The following is a 14,864-nucleotide window of genomic DNA, read 5'->3' on the forward strand; positions in this document are numbered from 1 at the left end:
CAGGCCAGCTGCTGTGTCCTCTTACAGCCACAGGAATAATCCAGCTGTGCCAGCTGGCCACCCAGCCAAAGCACCTGGACTTGAACCTCAAAGACAGAAACCTAAGACTCTGAAGGTCAGGCTCTTGCAAACCCCACATTCTCCAGGGCCCTCTCACCCCAGTATGTGCCTCCCAGGGCCACATTCATTCATTTCTTCATTCATTGTTTCCACACACATTTGCCAAGCTCCAGGTCTGCACCAGGCACTGTGATTGGTGCTGATGCTACAGGGATGACTAAGACCCATTTCCTGCCCTCTGGGAGGCCACAATCAAGTAGGCGAGAGTCAGGTGCACAGATCACAACAACATGACATTGTAGGTGTTTCGGAAGGGCATGTACAAAGTGCTTTGGGGACACAGGATAGAGTCACTAGCTGCCTGGAGAGGAGTGAGAAGGGAGTCACCAAAGAGGTGACCCAAAATGAATCTTAATGAATAGGGATTGGAAGGGGGCATATTATAAGCAGAGGGAGCAAAGGCAAATGCCTGGGTGTATTGGGTAGCACCTGGAGGGAAGTGGGTCTACTCGCGCCCAAGAACCAGGAGGTGGGCACAAGGGAAGTACAGGGTACAGGGAAGTGACCCCCCACCCAAAGGAAGGACAACCGGGGCAGGTAAACAGCATCTGCCTCCTCGGGCCCTCGGCACCAGTGGTGGCTGCCTCCTTCCCTGGCATCCCAGGTCCCCACTGTCACAGTTCTCTGGGGAAGACGAGGTGGGCACAGCTGTATGAGAGGAACTTTACTTGCAGCGCTAATGAAATGCTCTAGCCAGGCTCCGAGTCCATGAAGAAAATGAATACAGGGTGAGCAAACAGCCCTTGGCAAACAGAGGGAAGGCCTGGCTTCTCTAAGCAGCCCTGTGACTTCGGGCAAGTTGTCTCAGCTCTCGGGGCTGTGTCTCCTCGTCGTAAAGAGAAGACTCCTTTAGTTCCTTTCAGCTCTGACATTCCTAGAATCCAGGCATCTTGAAGCCCCACCCCCCACATACACCCTGAGCCCCATCTCTCTCTGCAGGGGCCTTCCCATGTCCTGGTCTCCCAACTTGTCACTCTCCTGTCTCCCCCCACCCCCCACAGAGAAAATGACCATATTTGAAAATGTCACCCGGGCCCTGGCCAGACAGCTAAACCCTAGAGGGGACCTGACACCTCTTGACAGCCTCATAGACTTCAAGCGCTTCCATCCCTTCTGCCTGGTGCTGAGGAAGAGAAAGAGCACTCTCTTCTGGGGTGCCCGATATGTCCGCACTGACTACACCCTCCTGGATGTGCTTGAGCCTGGGAGCTCACCTTCAGGTTAGTCTGGACACGGGGTTGAGGACAGAGGGGTGGGACCAGGCACTGGCTTGTGAGGAGGAGCCCAAAGCTCCCTCTGCCCAGATGTGGTTTGGTGTTCTGTAGCCCAAAGTTCTCCCAGAAGGCGAGGGAAGAGGAACGCCTGCCAGCCTGGCCCCTTTCATCTTCTCTCTCCTGCAGATCCAACAGACTCTGGGAACTTTAGTTTTAAGAATATGCTGGATGCCCGAGTGGAGGGAGAAGTGGACATGCCAAAGACAGTCAAGGTGACGGGGACTGCAGGGCTGTCCAGAAGCAGTACCCTGGAGGTCCAGACACTCAGTGTGGCTCCCAAGGCTCTGGAGACCTTGCACCAGGAGAGGTGAGAGTGAAAGGGCTGGAGGGCTACCAGGATGGGGTGGGTGGTGCCTGGAAAGGGTGCTTTGGGCCCTGAGCTAAAGGGCAGGGCCTTCACACTGACCTTCACCTATGTGGTCACCACAGGAGAGCTCTTGAAGATGACCCTTCTGGCCCATGAGTGCCTCCAGGCCACTCCCTAACCATTCCCCCCATCCTTCCACTACCTCCAGTACCACCCCTCTACTATCATATACACACATGAGGATGCGTATGGTCACGTTAACTTGCTGTGTGACCTTGGAAAAATCACTTGTCCTCTCAGAACCTCAGTTTTCTTTTCTGAAAAATGATGGGGTTCGACGAAAATCTCTAGGGCTCCTTCCTAAACTATGACTCTATAAAATACACTAAAAAAGGAAAGGGTCTTAACTGCTCCCTAGTGAAGCTTGGGCACAGCATTCTGCTCCCATAAATCAAGCCATCTGCTCAGTCCCATCCACACACCAGGTGCCCTCGGGAATGCTGCCCCAGCAACACAAGGGGTGTGGCAGATGCCATGTCGATGTGGTAGTCTGGACATCTCAGATGTTTGGCTTGACAGGGAACTAACTTTTAAGTTAGTTAAGTAGTGGTTGAAAGAAGGAGATGAGGACTGGGGAGGCAGGAAGGAAGGGCTGGGGTGCTTAGAAAGTCACCCAGTAAATATTTATATAGTCTCACTGAGTGCAAAATACCCTACTAGGTGCCAGGGTGCACTAGGACATCTTTGTCCAAGAACCTTGCAATCTAGGAGTTGGGGGCAGGAGAGATGTACAACAGTGACTATAATCAATCCAGGTGATTGATGAAGTAGTAAGTGCCATAGGTGAGAAGTAGTAAGTGCCATAGGAGGACTTTGCCTGAGTTTTATGGCAGGCCAGAGGGACTTCTGGCTGGGGAAATGAAGAAGGACTTCAGAGGAGGCAGCCCATGATCTAGGCTTTGAAGGATGAGTAGAAATTGAACATGCAAGTCTGGGAGAAGGACATTACAAAGGCACATGGGTGAGAAACCTCAGAAGCTCTAGGGAGAATGAAGAGCTGGTTTGGCAGGAGCAGAAAAGGTAAGAGTAGAGCAAGTGGGAGGTGGTAGGGAGGCCTAGACCATGGAGGGCCCAGGTGTCTGGTCAAGGAGGTGGAACTATTCTGTAGGCTTCAGGGGGACCCTGATGACACCTTGATGTGTCATGATTAATCTGGCCACATGAAAGGAAGCTAGAGGAGGAGGGACAGGAGTTGGAAGGAGGCAGACTAGGCAAGACACTGTTCCATTGTCCATCTGAGATACAAAATGAGGATCTGAGATATAAAATGAGGGAAGAGCAGTCAGAATAAAGAGGGGGGATCCGTTGGGGCTGGGGGACCTCTGGGGTGACAGAATAGACTGGACTTGACAGCCGATTGCAGGGTGAGGGAGAAGGTTTCATCAAAGATGGAGATATGATGTACAGCAGGACGACGACAGTTCATAACTCTATACTGTACACTGGAAATTTGCTAAGAGGGTAGATTTCAGGTGCTCTCACCACACACACACACACACACACACACACACACACACACAAAATAGTAACTATGTAAGGAGATGGTTATGTTAATTAGCTCAACTGTAGTAATCATTTCTCTATGTATGCATTGAAACACGTTGTGGGGCACCTGGCTGGCTCAGTCGGAAGAGCGTGCAGCTCTTGATCTTGGGGTTGTGGGTTCAAGCCCTACATTAGGTGTACAGATTACTAAAAAAATAAACTTAAAAAAACCATGTCATATACCTTAAGCGTATACAACTTTTATCAAAATAAATTAATTAATTAAATACATGAGAATTTTAAAAAGATAACTCTAAGATTTGACCCAAGTGATGACATTAACAGAAACAAGAAGCCTGATTTTAGAAGTGTATTTGGAGAGAAAGATTGTGAGTCCCTTTTGGACGTTTTGAGTTTGCGGGTCCAGTGAGACATTAGCTGAGGGGCCACAGTTAACGACACTGCATTGCATATGTTGGACATCTAAAACCAATATGATGTTATATGTCAATTATATCTCAAGTTTAAAAGAAAAATTTTTTAAGTTTACTTATTTATTTTGAGACAGACAGATACAGCGTGAGTGGGGGATGGGCAGAGAGAGGGAGACGGAGAATCCCAAGCAGGCTCCGTGCTGTCAGCTCACGAAACCATGAGATCATGACCTGACCCTATACCAAGAGTCAGATGCTCAACCGACAAGCCACCCAGGTGCCCCTAAAAGAAAAATTTTAAGGCAGTTAGAAATGAGGGCCCAGAGCTCAGGAGAGAAGTCAGGTGAAGATCCCTGTGTGGTGGTGAGCCATATAAAGATGAAAACTATAGGAAGGGGGTTGGGGGCAGGGGAGGATGTTCGAGAGAGTTCAGACAGCAAAGAACTGAGAACAGAATCTTAGAGAATGTAAAATTTTAGGGAACCAAAGAAACTAACACAGGACATGTAGACAGAACGGATAGGAATCAGAAGCCCAAAGGGTGGGAGCAGAAGCGGGGTGGCACGGTGGGACTGGAAGCCCCGAGGAGACAGAGTCACAGGGAGGTTTTGGCCAGCAGGGGTCAGTGTTGTGCAGAGTTAAGGAAGGTCTTTGAATTTGGTGGGCAGGAGGTCGTTGGGATTTCAGTGGAGGAGGAGAACCAGAAGCCAAATTATAAAAGAATTTAGGAGTGGACAGGAAGTAAAGACTGTGTATGGGCGTAGCTTTCCAGATACTTGCCAAAGAAGTGAAGGAAAGAAATGGAATGGTAATTTGAGGGAGTAGAAAGATCAAAGCACACATTTATGTGGGCAAGCAAATGGGGTCAAAGGAACTAGGGTTAATAGCAGAGACAGGATGAGAGATGGGGACAAAGGACCCCCGGAGAGATGAACAGGGCTAAGAACGGGGTGGGGGGAAAGAGGGGAAGGCACCCCAAGGCAGAGGGAAAAGGGGGAAAGGGCAACCAGAGGGGCCTGTTCCAGGCCAGAAGCTGTGCCAGCTGATTTCCCAGTTTCCCTCTCAGCAACTCTGCAGGGAAGGGTAATTATCCTCATTTTATAGATGAGGCGCCCAAGACTCAAAAGTAACTGCTCGGCTAGTAAGCGGGAGATCTGGGCTTCAGCCTCGGTCTTACTCCAGAGTCCTCACCCTTTCCCTGACGCCACCATGCCTAGCTCCTGGGAATGACCGAAGAAAAGAGAAGCCCATGGCCCATGCCTGGAGAGGTTCTGGCTGATTCCTTAATGCTTCCTCTGCCACAGGAAGCTGTCAGCTGAGCACCCGTTCCTGAAGGAGATGCGAAACCGAGGGGAGAACCTGTATGTGGTGATGGAGGTGGTGGAGACCGTGCAGGAGGTCACTCTGGAGAGAGCTGGCAAGGCGGAGGGTTGCTTCTCCCTCCCATTCTTCGCCCCATTGGGACTACAGGTTTGGTTCACACATGCGCACACACACTTACATTTAGCCTCTCTTTAGAGGCTGCGTTAACACATTAACTTTACCTTATCGGTGCCCACCCAGGATACTAAAAAGGACCCCCTCGTTCTTCCTGCTTTTCAAGATTCAGGCTCCTGTCGGCCAGACACAAATCCTCTCTCTGGCAAGGGTGCCCTGGGTGGGCAGAGCCCTGTGCCAAATGCCACAGGGAGCTATCAAGGAAGGGGAAACTCATAGTCATGGATTTTCCCTCATGGTGCTCCCAACGTACAGGAGAGACACCCTTGCTCTTAGAAAGTTCTCAGTCTCATGGAGGAGACACACAGGTTAAAGCCCAGAGAACACAGGCTTAGAAAATTCGACATAAATAAGTAATGGTCTACATACCTAAATCTAGTTTGTATAAATCTTCAAGGGATGAGTTGGAGCTGAGAGTAGGATTAGTCATGGAAGGCTTCTCGGAGGAGATGAGCACAAGACAGATGTCGAAGAGGAAGAAGGCACCGGGGCCTGTGGAAGCTCTCAGGTGGGACAGAGATGCACAGGCAGGTGACGGAGCAGGTCTGGCCACTTCCTTCATGTGTCTGAACCAGGAAGAGAGATAGAGATTGTTAGTGGGATGATGCAAAAGAGCTTTGAAGCTCATTCCATGAAGTCCAGACTGGTGGAAAGACAATCTGGGACACCAGTAAAGGGTTTTCAACTTCTTATCTCCTCATTTCCCCCTCCCCCACCCCATGTCTCAGAATCTCTGCAGGTTCATAAATCCTCACTGTCTGATCCTAGGGATCCATAAACCACAAGGAGGCGGTAACCATCCCCAAGGGCTGCATCCTGGCCTTTCGAGTGAGACAGCTGATGGTCAAAGGCAAAGATGAGTGGGGTGAGCAGACACTGGCATATTCTCCCCTCAAGACAAGAATTGCCCACATTAGTACTAAGGCATCCCGGTCCCGTCTTGTGGCAAGTCAGGGAATAGTGCAGGAGTGTACTGTAATGTGGCCCAGCTGCCGGGGACAGAACTGCAGAGGTTGCTCTGGAGAGGAAGTGAAGGAATCCCTGGGTTCTGAGCATCTCCTCTGTGCTAGGCACTGTGTTAGCTGGGGAAAGGGGACACAGAGATGAACAAGCACAGCCTCTGCTCTCAAGAAGTCTGTGGCCAGTGGAGGAAACATCCATAGACACCAGTACTAGGATGCAAGGCAGAAAATAGTGTTGTCATGGGAAAGGATTTACAGAGAAAGAAAAGGGTTCTTCTAGCAATAGAGGTAGATCGGGGGTTAGGTGAGGCATTTAGGGACAGGGACCTACCTGGCCCTTAGCAGAGCCCATGGACTTGAGAATGGAGAAGGGAAGGTGGGTAGCTGTTAAAGGTCCTCCTGTTCTCCCCTCTCTTGCACCTTTACAGATATTCCACATATCTACAATGATAACATGCAAACCTTCCCTCCTGGAGGTAAGTGAAATTGCTACCTGGTTTCCCATATCTTCTGCCCAACCCTGATATCATCTGCTAAAATCCTGTACCCTCTAACAGCATATACCATAGTCCCCCAAGGAGCCCCTGGTTTTGTTTCCCAAGTCCCCAAAAATATCTATCCCCAACTTTAGGCAAGACAGATAGAAGCACATGGATACGGCCCTAGAGAGACAGAGAACCAGAAAGACAGACCAGAAGGCACCACTGGAAGCAGAAATGAAACTTGGAGGCATTGTGTGTTCCCAAATTGGGGGGGGGGGGCGAGCTAACATAATCTCTGTGTGTTTTTATAATGATCACTGATAAAGCCACCTTGACATCCACTCTAGATAAAAAAGCACAAATAGGTTTTATACTGACATACGTGCATTGTTTCTGTCTTCAGAAAAGCCAGAGGAGAAGCTCACCCGTAAGTGTTTCCTCTCATTTCGCTGCAACTTTCTTGACACAGATTTTTAAAACTCCAGTCTTTTTCTGACAACGGGGAACATGGCAGAGCAGGTCTCGGCAAACAACTGTCCCTGAAATTCCAATAGCTTAGGAAAAGGTGGTGGAAGGGGGAAGTCTTTGGGCAGGATACCCAGGTGGTCTGATGCCTCAAAGGGCCTTCTTAGCTATAACCTGTCCCACGCACATCTGCAACTCTGCCATCCACACCCAGCACCCGGGATGGGAGCCACTGAGTCACCATGATGCCAACTCAGTCAATCCGGGAGCCCTTTTTCACGTTGCATTAGCTTCTCTCCTGCCCCATTCCTGCCTCCCACAAATGGAGCAGGTGGAGCCTTAAGATGGCTGGGATATCCCAGGAGACAGGACACGTTTCCTAACCCCCATTAATGTGTCATCCCCTGGGTATGGCTACTGTTTCGGAGGAGTACATTCTTGTTTTTTGTTTTCCCCCTCAGTTATCCTGGCATCTGATGCCGGTAAGGAATTTTGTAAGTTTCTCCCATGACTTTGGCATGAAGACAGTGGGGTGAAGGGAGGGAAAGGGAAGTGCTGAGTCCCAGGTCCTGGTGATTGGAGCTACTTCCAGGAAGCCACTCTCCAGGACATATTCTTAGGATGCGAGGCCCCTGGAGAGTCAGGCCAAGATTCAAGCTAACCTTGATCTACCCACGTCCATGGATATAGACCCATCCATGCTAGCCTTCACTCAGTCACCAAAGTCATTCTTTGTCAACTAATTCATAAGAAGGGGAAATAGACTTTCCTTCTCAACTCTTAGCTGGAGTTTTGAAGAAAGGGGAATCAATTGTCTACTGCTGCAGAATGGGGCTTGAGAGCCCAGGGACAATCAACTCCCCCCTTAGATATTAATGCGGGTCCTGGTCCACCTCCTTGCCCAGACCATCACCACAACTCCTTCCACAAGTCAAGGCTAGCAGAAACTTCACAATCCTGTTCCTTGGTCAAGAAGAAAGAGAGGCGAGGCTCAGGCTGGGAGCAGAGCACAGGGACTGGAGGGAGGCTGAGTGAAGGAGCCCCGCAGGCAGAATGCTGACTGAATGGGCAGGCTGCCAGATGGCAGATGGTTTGTTTACCATGTTTACTATCCCAATAGGGGAGGAACATGAGGACTTCAAGACACTAAAAGAAGAAGTTCAAAGAGAGATCCAAGAAGTGGAAAGGCTGAGCCAAGTAGGGCAAAGCTCCCTGCTCACCTCCCTCAGCAAACTTCTCGGGAAGAAAAAGGAGCTACAAGACCTGGAACTCACGGTGAGGTCGCAGAGAAAGGTTGCTGGTAGACACGTGTGGGTGTCACAACTGGCAGGGGGAGTCAACAGTAGGTGGATGTCTCCCTCCAGTGGGTGGCTGTCCAGGTGCCCCCCAGACTGCCAGGCGGCCACTGCTCCCTCATTCCTCTGGAAAAGGGCAAACGATGCAGATTCCCTCAAGGCACGACAGAGGATGGGCAGCAGGCCAGCAGGCCCTTTTCTTGGAAAGAGGACTGGAACATTTCCTTTGCAGAGTCCAAGGCTCAGGGACCAAGAAATCCAAGGTGTCCAGTACTTTTTATGACTTTGTACCTTGATAAAGAAGCAAGGACATGAGTTAGCACATCTCCAGGGACTGTTATGTGCCAGGCATTATGCTTGGCCCCTTCATTGTGTTATCTTACTTAGTTGCCCACCTTTCCCCACAGCTTGAAGGGGCTCTAGACAAAGGACATGAAGTGACCCTGGAGGCACTCCCAAAAGATGTCTTGCTATCAAAGGAGGCTATGGGTGCCATCCTCTATTTCCTTGGAGCCCTAACAGGTAAATGGAGAATAACGTCTTCATTTATATACATTTTCGGCGATAGGAATGAATCACTGAATGAATCCCCAGATACACAAATGAATGAATGAATGAATGAATGAATGAATGCATGCCAGGCAAATTATACCACAGTTAAGTAGTATATACCTACATTTAAGGAATTTGGTTATAGGGGTGCCTGGATGACTCAGTTGGTACAGCATGTGACTCTTGATCTCGGGGTCATGAGCTCAAGTCCCACGTTGGGCACAGAGATTCTTTTAATAAAATAAAATAACAAAAATTTTAAAAAATTGTTTGCCTTCCTAAGGCATCACTTGGGCACCTTGGATAGTCTGGGAAGGTGGCCTAGTCTTGCTAATAGAGGTTGGGAAGTAACCCTGGCTTTACCAGCCACGTATTTAAAATTTCTACATATGGCTAGCTCATCACTTTTGTATCAAAATTTGTTAGCTTTATTTGATTTTATTATTTATTTTGAGAGAGAGAAAGCGTGAGTGGGGGAGGGGCAGAGAGAGAGAGGGAGAGAGAGAATCCCGAGCTGGCTCTGCACTGACGCGGGGCTCCAACCCACGAACCATGAGATCATGACCTGAGCTGAAGTCGGACCCTTAACCGACTGAGCCATCCAGGCACTCTGAAATTTGTTAGCTCTAATTTCAGAGAGTAACATCTTCTGATCTTGCCCTGAATTCTCTTCTTCCCTCTGCATGAAACATGGCCCCTTAGAAAAATGCTCTAGTCCTTCAGGAGTAAGCTGAGATGTTTGTCCTCTTAAAAAGTCTGCCCTCAAATGCCAAGACCAAAATAGACCCCCTCGGCTATCGTTCCATCGCTCCCTTAATACCCTGTATTGTCACTGCACGTGGCTTTGCCTTCTCCACTACACTGCAAGTTCCCTGAATGCAGGGGTATGACTTTGCTGACACACCCAGCAAAGGTGCCTAGCATAGAGCAGCAAGCATTCAACCGTGGATAAATGTGTGGATTAACTAACACTGACATTCTGGAAGGGCATCCATTTCGAGTCTGTAGTCCCCTTCGTACCCACACCACACATTTGTTTCTCTGCTTTTCTTTTCCCTCCAGAGCTAAGTGAAGCCCAACAGAAGCTGCTGGTAAAATCGATGGAGAAAAAGATCCTACCCGTGCAGCTAAAGCTGGTGAGAAAAAACAGCAGGTGCTAGAGAGAGTTTGGGAGGGAGTCAGCTAGAACCAGTGGAAAGACACAGACTGAGCCTAATGACAGACTGTCCTGAAGGGCCTCTGTCGTATCACAGGGGCTCATGCCCACGCTCATTTTTCTCCGTGTTCTCCCTTTTTTTTTTTTTTTTTGCTAGTTTATAACCAGAAGTAGAAGAGTAAATTTTGTGCCATTATCTAAGTTTTTCAGCTTGAGACGTCAGAAAACTCTGGTTTTGCTTATTCACAGCCAAGTGATGTGGGCAAATCTCTTAATGTCTCTGAATGTGTACAATAGGGCTAAAAAGAAAAGCACTGGCCACTGTACAGAGCTTTTAAAAGGCCCACATGGAGGGGCGCCTGAGTGGCTTAGTTGGTTAAGCGTCCAACTTCAGCTCAGGTCATGATCTCATGGTTCATGAGTTAGAGCCCCTCATTGAGCTCTGTGCTGACAGCTCAGAGCCTGGAGCCCATTTCAGATTCTGTGTCTCCCTCTCTCTCTGCACCTCCCCAGCTAACACTCTGTCTCTCTTTCAAAAATACATAAACATTAAAAAAACAAAAAAGGCCCACATGGAGTTGTAATGTAATGAAAGGAGTTATAATAAGAAAAAGGTAGCCCTCTTTGTGGTTATGTGTTAGGAGAAAGGAAGAGACGTTTCCAGTTCTTTCTTTTCATGCTATTTTGGTTCCTTGCAGGTGGAGAGCACAATGGAACAGAATTTCCTACAGGATAAAGAGGGTGTTTTCCCCCTGCAGCCTGACCTGCTCTCCTCCCTTGGGGAGGAGGAACTGACCCTCACAGAGGCCCTAGTGGGGCTGAGTGGGCTTGAAGTGCAGAGATCGGGCCCCCAGTACATGTGGGACCCAGACACCCTGCCCCGCCTCTGTGCCCTTTATGCTGGCCTCTCCCTCCTGCAGCTCCTGACCAAGGCCTCCTAACTTGCCTCTTCGCTTGCTCCCTGCTTCCTGAATGCCTCCCTACCTCATTGTGCTGTGTCCTTATCACCCAAGGGTATTTCAGAGCCACCAGGCTGAAGATGACAGAAAACCTAGCTGATCACCTAAGATAAGCAATTTCCACTTGTCCAGCTCTATCTCTCCCCTTCCCCCTGCAGTTCCGCAACCCATCTGCTGGTGCTTAAATCCTCTAAAAGTAGAAACTTTCAAACTTTTAAAACTATGAACCATGAACCATTTCAGCAAAACCAAAACGAATTCATTTCTTATCCCAATCCCTCCTTCTTATGCTTCCAAAACTCAAGTTTTACTGGCATTAATGGAAAATATTATTTTATTTTGGGTGAAATGTCTTCTGGTGTTTTTTTTAACTTCTGCCAAAGAAAAAAAAGTAGACCTTATCACACTACATATAGATCATATATACATGAATACTATTATACTGCCTGCAGTATAATTCTGGGAAATGCCCAGAAAACAACTTATGAGGGTATAGAATGTGGAATCTAGCTTCTAAAGTGAGAAGATCATCAAAGCAGGTTGTCTTCAAAGAGGAGGCTTTAGGGTCCTCTGGACTTGGGTTGAGAGACTGGGACGGGCTTGTTCATGATACAAACCCAAAACAAGGGTAGGACAACTTTCAAGTGTACCAAATAGAAGATACAGATGAGTCTTCAAAAAAAAAAAAAAAAGTACCCAAGAATAAGACTGACCCATAACTTTTAAAAAGAAATTGTGATATTATCTTATTTCACCTTTCTCTCTTCTGCCCTCAATTCAGGGTGGTTGTGGGAGGAAGTAATGTGGGCTTACAATATGGACCTGCAAATATAGACACTGCAATCTTATATAACTACTGGGTTCATACCATCCTCCTCTGCCTGAAGCTGGGTTTTAACCTCTTTCACCAATTTCTTTTAAAGTAGTTTTATAGGTGGAATAATTTCTCCAAGGTTTTTGGCCCCAGGAGTCAGACTCTCCCCTCCTTAGCCACCCCCCTCCCCCGACTGGTTCCCTCACTCAACAAGAATTCATGATCAACTGCCAAAAGCTTTGCGTTAAGCCATCCTCCCCCATTCTGGGGCATCTTTCAATGCCTCACTACATTGCTCAAAGACATCCTGAGTAATTATCTGCTGACCTGGTTGTTTTTCTCTTGTGATGTATACTTAATAAAGAGATGATCTAACACCCTAACTATCCAGAAAGGTAACTTCATAAGGATGAACAACAAAGCTTGTCTGTTTTCTCCTTTACCCTTCTCACCCACCTGAGTGACAGATACGGTGTTATGAAGAAGAGGCTCTAACGAGTTTATTCCAGTGATGATTCAAAAGTTCTGTTATCCATCCCACAGCCCAAGGCAGCACAGAGACAGTTAGGGAGGAATTGGTCAAGGCATGCTCCCTAAAATCAGACATGTTTTTCCATTTAGTGCAAGGAGCTATTTGCAGCAATAGTATGACAAGGGGGAGACAATATCCTTTCTACATTTGAATATAAAGAATATGGTCAAAACATATTCCTCTGCTCTCTATGACCTTACAACAGAGCTAGATTGTTTTGTAGGGTCTGACTTGGTTTAAAACTCAGGACTTCCCACAACTAACTTACAGTTTTTATTACAGGGAGTGGGACATGGGTACGAGGTGGAGAGAGAGGCTTTATGTGAGCATGTGGATGGATCTTTTCCTAATGATTCTCCTCAATTTGAGAAACACGTGGTAGGAATCTAATATAATTCAGCTAAGCAAGGGAACCAACTGATCCTAGTGGACCACCTACATAATCACAGTCTTAGAAGTCTGGTCAGCAAGATTTTATTAAATGTAACCTCTAGGGGCGCCTGGGTGGCGCAGTCGGTTAAGCGTCCGACTTCAGCCAGGTCACGATCTCGCGGTCCGTGAGTTCGAGCCCCGCGTCAGGCTCTGGGCTGATGGCTCGGAGCCTGGAGCCTGTTTCCGATTCTGTGTCTCCCTCTCTCTCTGCCCCTCCCCTGTTCATGCTCTGTCTCTCTCTGTCCCCAAAATAAAAATAAAAAAAAAAAAACGTTGAAAAAAAAATTAAAAAAAAAAAATGTAACCTCTACATTGAGTTAGGCTATATTGAAAATCATTTAAATAGGCCTAAATTTGGGGCGCCTGGGTGGCGCAGTCGGTTAAGCGTCCGACTTCAGCCAGGTCACGATCTCGCGGTCCGTGAGTTCGAGCCCCGCGTCAGGCTCTGGGCTGATGGCTCGGAGCCTGGAGCCTGTTTCCGATTCTGTGTCTCCCTCTCTCTCTGCCCCTCGCCCATTCATGCTCTGTCTCTCTCTGTCCCAAAAATAAATAAACGTTGAAAAAAAAAATTAAAAAAAAAATAAATAAAAAAAAAATAAATAGGCCTAAATTTGGAACAGAGATAGTCTTTTGTTGTTTTTAATATTTCTTACTATAAATTTTCAACAGTAGTAACTGATTATTTGGATAATGTTTTATTAAACTAGCTACTATACACAAGCTATTACACATTTTATTGCAGATTTTTGCTCTGGGGAGTAATTTTTAATTGTATTATTTGCTAGAAAATCAGCATATAAGACATCTTTATATAAGACATTATCTGTAATGTCTTATATTCTGATTTTCTAGAAAATAACACAATTTGGAAGGGACCAAAACATGGAAAAGAGCGTCACACAAATCGTATCTGAAAGACAGCTTAGTCGATTATCCTCCAGTTCTGAAATTCTCATTTTGTAGCTGCTTTCCTCTTTGCAAATACTCTTCCACCACACAGTTTTCTAGTGCTGCCTAGGAAATCTAATTTCAGTACATTTATCCCAGGATTCGTGTAAGTTTTTAAAGTTTGGGAAAAAATAGGTACTTATTTACTAATATATCTTTTTCAAACTAGATTTATGTACAAAGTTAAACATTAACTATTAATATACTTCTGTCGCTCTGTAAAAAACAAACAAACACCTCAGGACTTCCATCAAGAGAAGAGATACAAGTTCCAAGTTAGGGAGGGAGGGTTTTTTTTGGTTTGTTTTTTGTCTTAAAAAGTTGGAACCTGTATCCTCCTCCTGCAGAATCACTGGAGGATTCCTTTGAAAAATAAGTGGACAGGGTTTCTGGTTCAACTTCATCCCCCTGGGGATTCTTAGATTCTCTTTAGGTACACTATTATTCTGCTCCCCGTTTCACTACAGTGTCTGGAGGCAAACAGGCACCCCGCAGACTCCCTGAAGCCTCTCCCAATAGGGGCTTCCACCGGCTTTCCTCCCGCCTCACAATACACGGCAGAGCGGAGCTTCTAGCAGACTACATTCTAGGGCTGTTTTTATAACCTCGCCCCCGAACATGCTGGCCCTGTGCCACACATAGAGTGGTCCCGTATATTTTATACTGGAGTGATTGTACACAAGGGTACTCTCCTCCCCACCCCACCCCCATCCGCCTTCCCAGGCCACAAAGATTCTATGCCTTACTTTCGGCACTAGCTAAAATCTGACAAGAAGTCTGAATCCCATTGAGTTCCTCCTACTCTCCAGTTTGGGGCTCACATATCTCTTTCGTAGCTTCTGCCCACGCGCTGGATGCACTGGACGGCGGTTGAGTACGAGCCTCGAGAATCTCGATCGCTATCCTAAACTGGGGGCAGACTGAGCGAGTGGGGGCAAGAAACCGCCCGGCAACTCATGACGCCATCACGCCCTGCTCTACGATAGGCCCTACCTACTCCACGTCGGTTCGGGCGCTCTTAAGAGTCCGCGGTAACCCAGATTGGAGGCTGAGGGGACATCTCGTGGACGTGCGTGGAAATGCACCCGAG

The 14,864-nt window shown here is 47.5% G+C and overlaps 1 protein-coding gene and 1 long non-coding RNA gene across 3 annotated transcripts in view; one reads left to right on the forward strand and one right to left on the reverse strand.

Annotated features, from left to right (window-relative positions):
• Nucleotides 1–14,664, reverse strand: part of LOC115500849 — a 30,485-nt gene extending 15,821 nt beyond the window's left edge. The window contains exons 1-4 of one of the 2 annotated variants that reach the window (XR_003964653.1): nt 14,521–14,664; nt 12,319–12,455; nt 8,361–8,672; nt 5,547–5,743 (exon numbers count right to left, since the gene is read on the reverse strand). This is a non-coding gene — a long non-coding RNA (uncharacterized LOC115500849). The remainder of the gene's footprint in view (nt 1–5,546; nt 5,744–8,360; nt 8,673–12,318; nt 12,456–14,520) is intronic. The other variant, XR_003964654.1, reaches the window with a different exon arrangement.
• On the forward strand, nt 1,127–11,394 carry GSDMA (gasdermin A). Its single transcript, XM_032591174.1, has 11 exons — nt 1,127–1,340; nt 1,521–1,701; nt 4,985–5,150; nt 5,946–6,042; nt 6,568–6,615; nt 7,025–7,048; nt 7,548–7,568; nt 8,207–8,361; nt 8,789–8,903; nt 9,996–10,069; nt 10,788–11,394. The coding sequence occupies exons 1-11, from the start codon at nt 1,127–1,129 to the stop codon at nt 11,028–11,030; spliced, it is 1,338 nt and encodes a 445-aa protein (XP_032447065.1). The 3' UTR covers nt 11,031–11,394.
• Nucleotides 14,665–14,864: the final 200 nt, after the last annotated feature.

The sequence above is a fragment of the Lynx canadensis genome, chromosome E1, assembly GCF_007474595.2.
Source record: "Lynx canadensis isolate LIC74 chromosome E1, mLynCan4.pri.v2, whole genome shotgun sequence".
NCBI lineage: Eukaryota > Metazoa > Chordata > Mammalia > Carnivora > Felidae > Lynx > Lynx canadensis.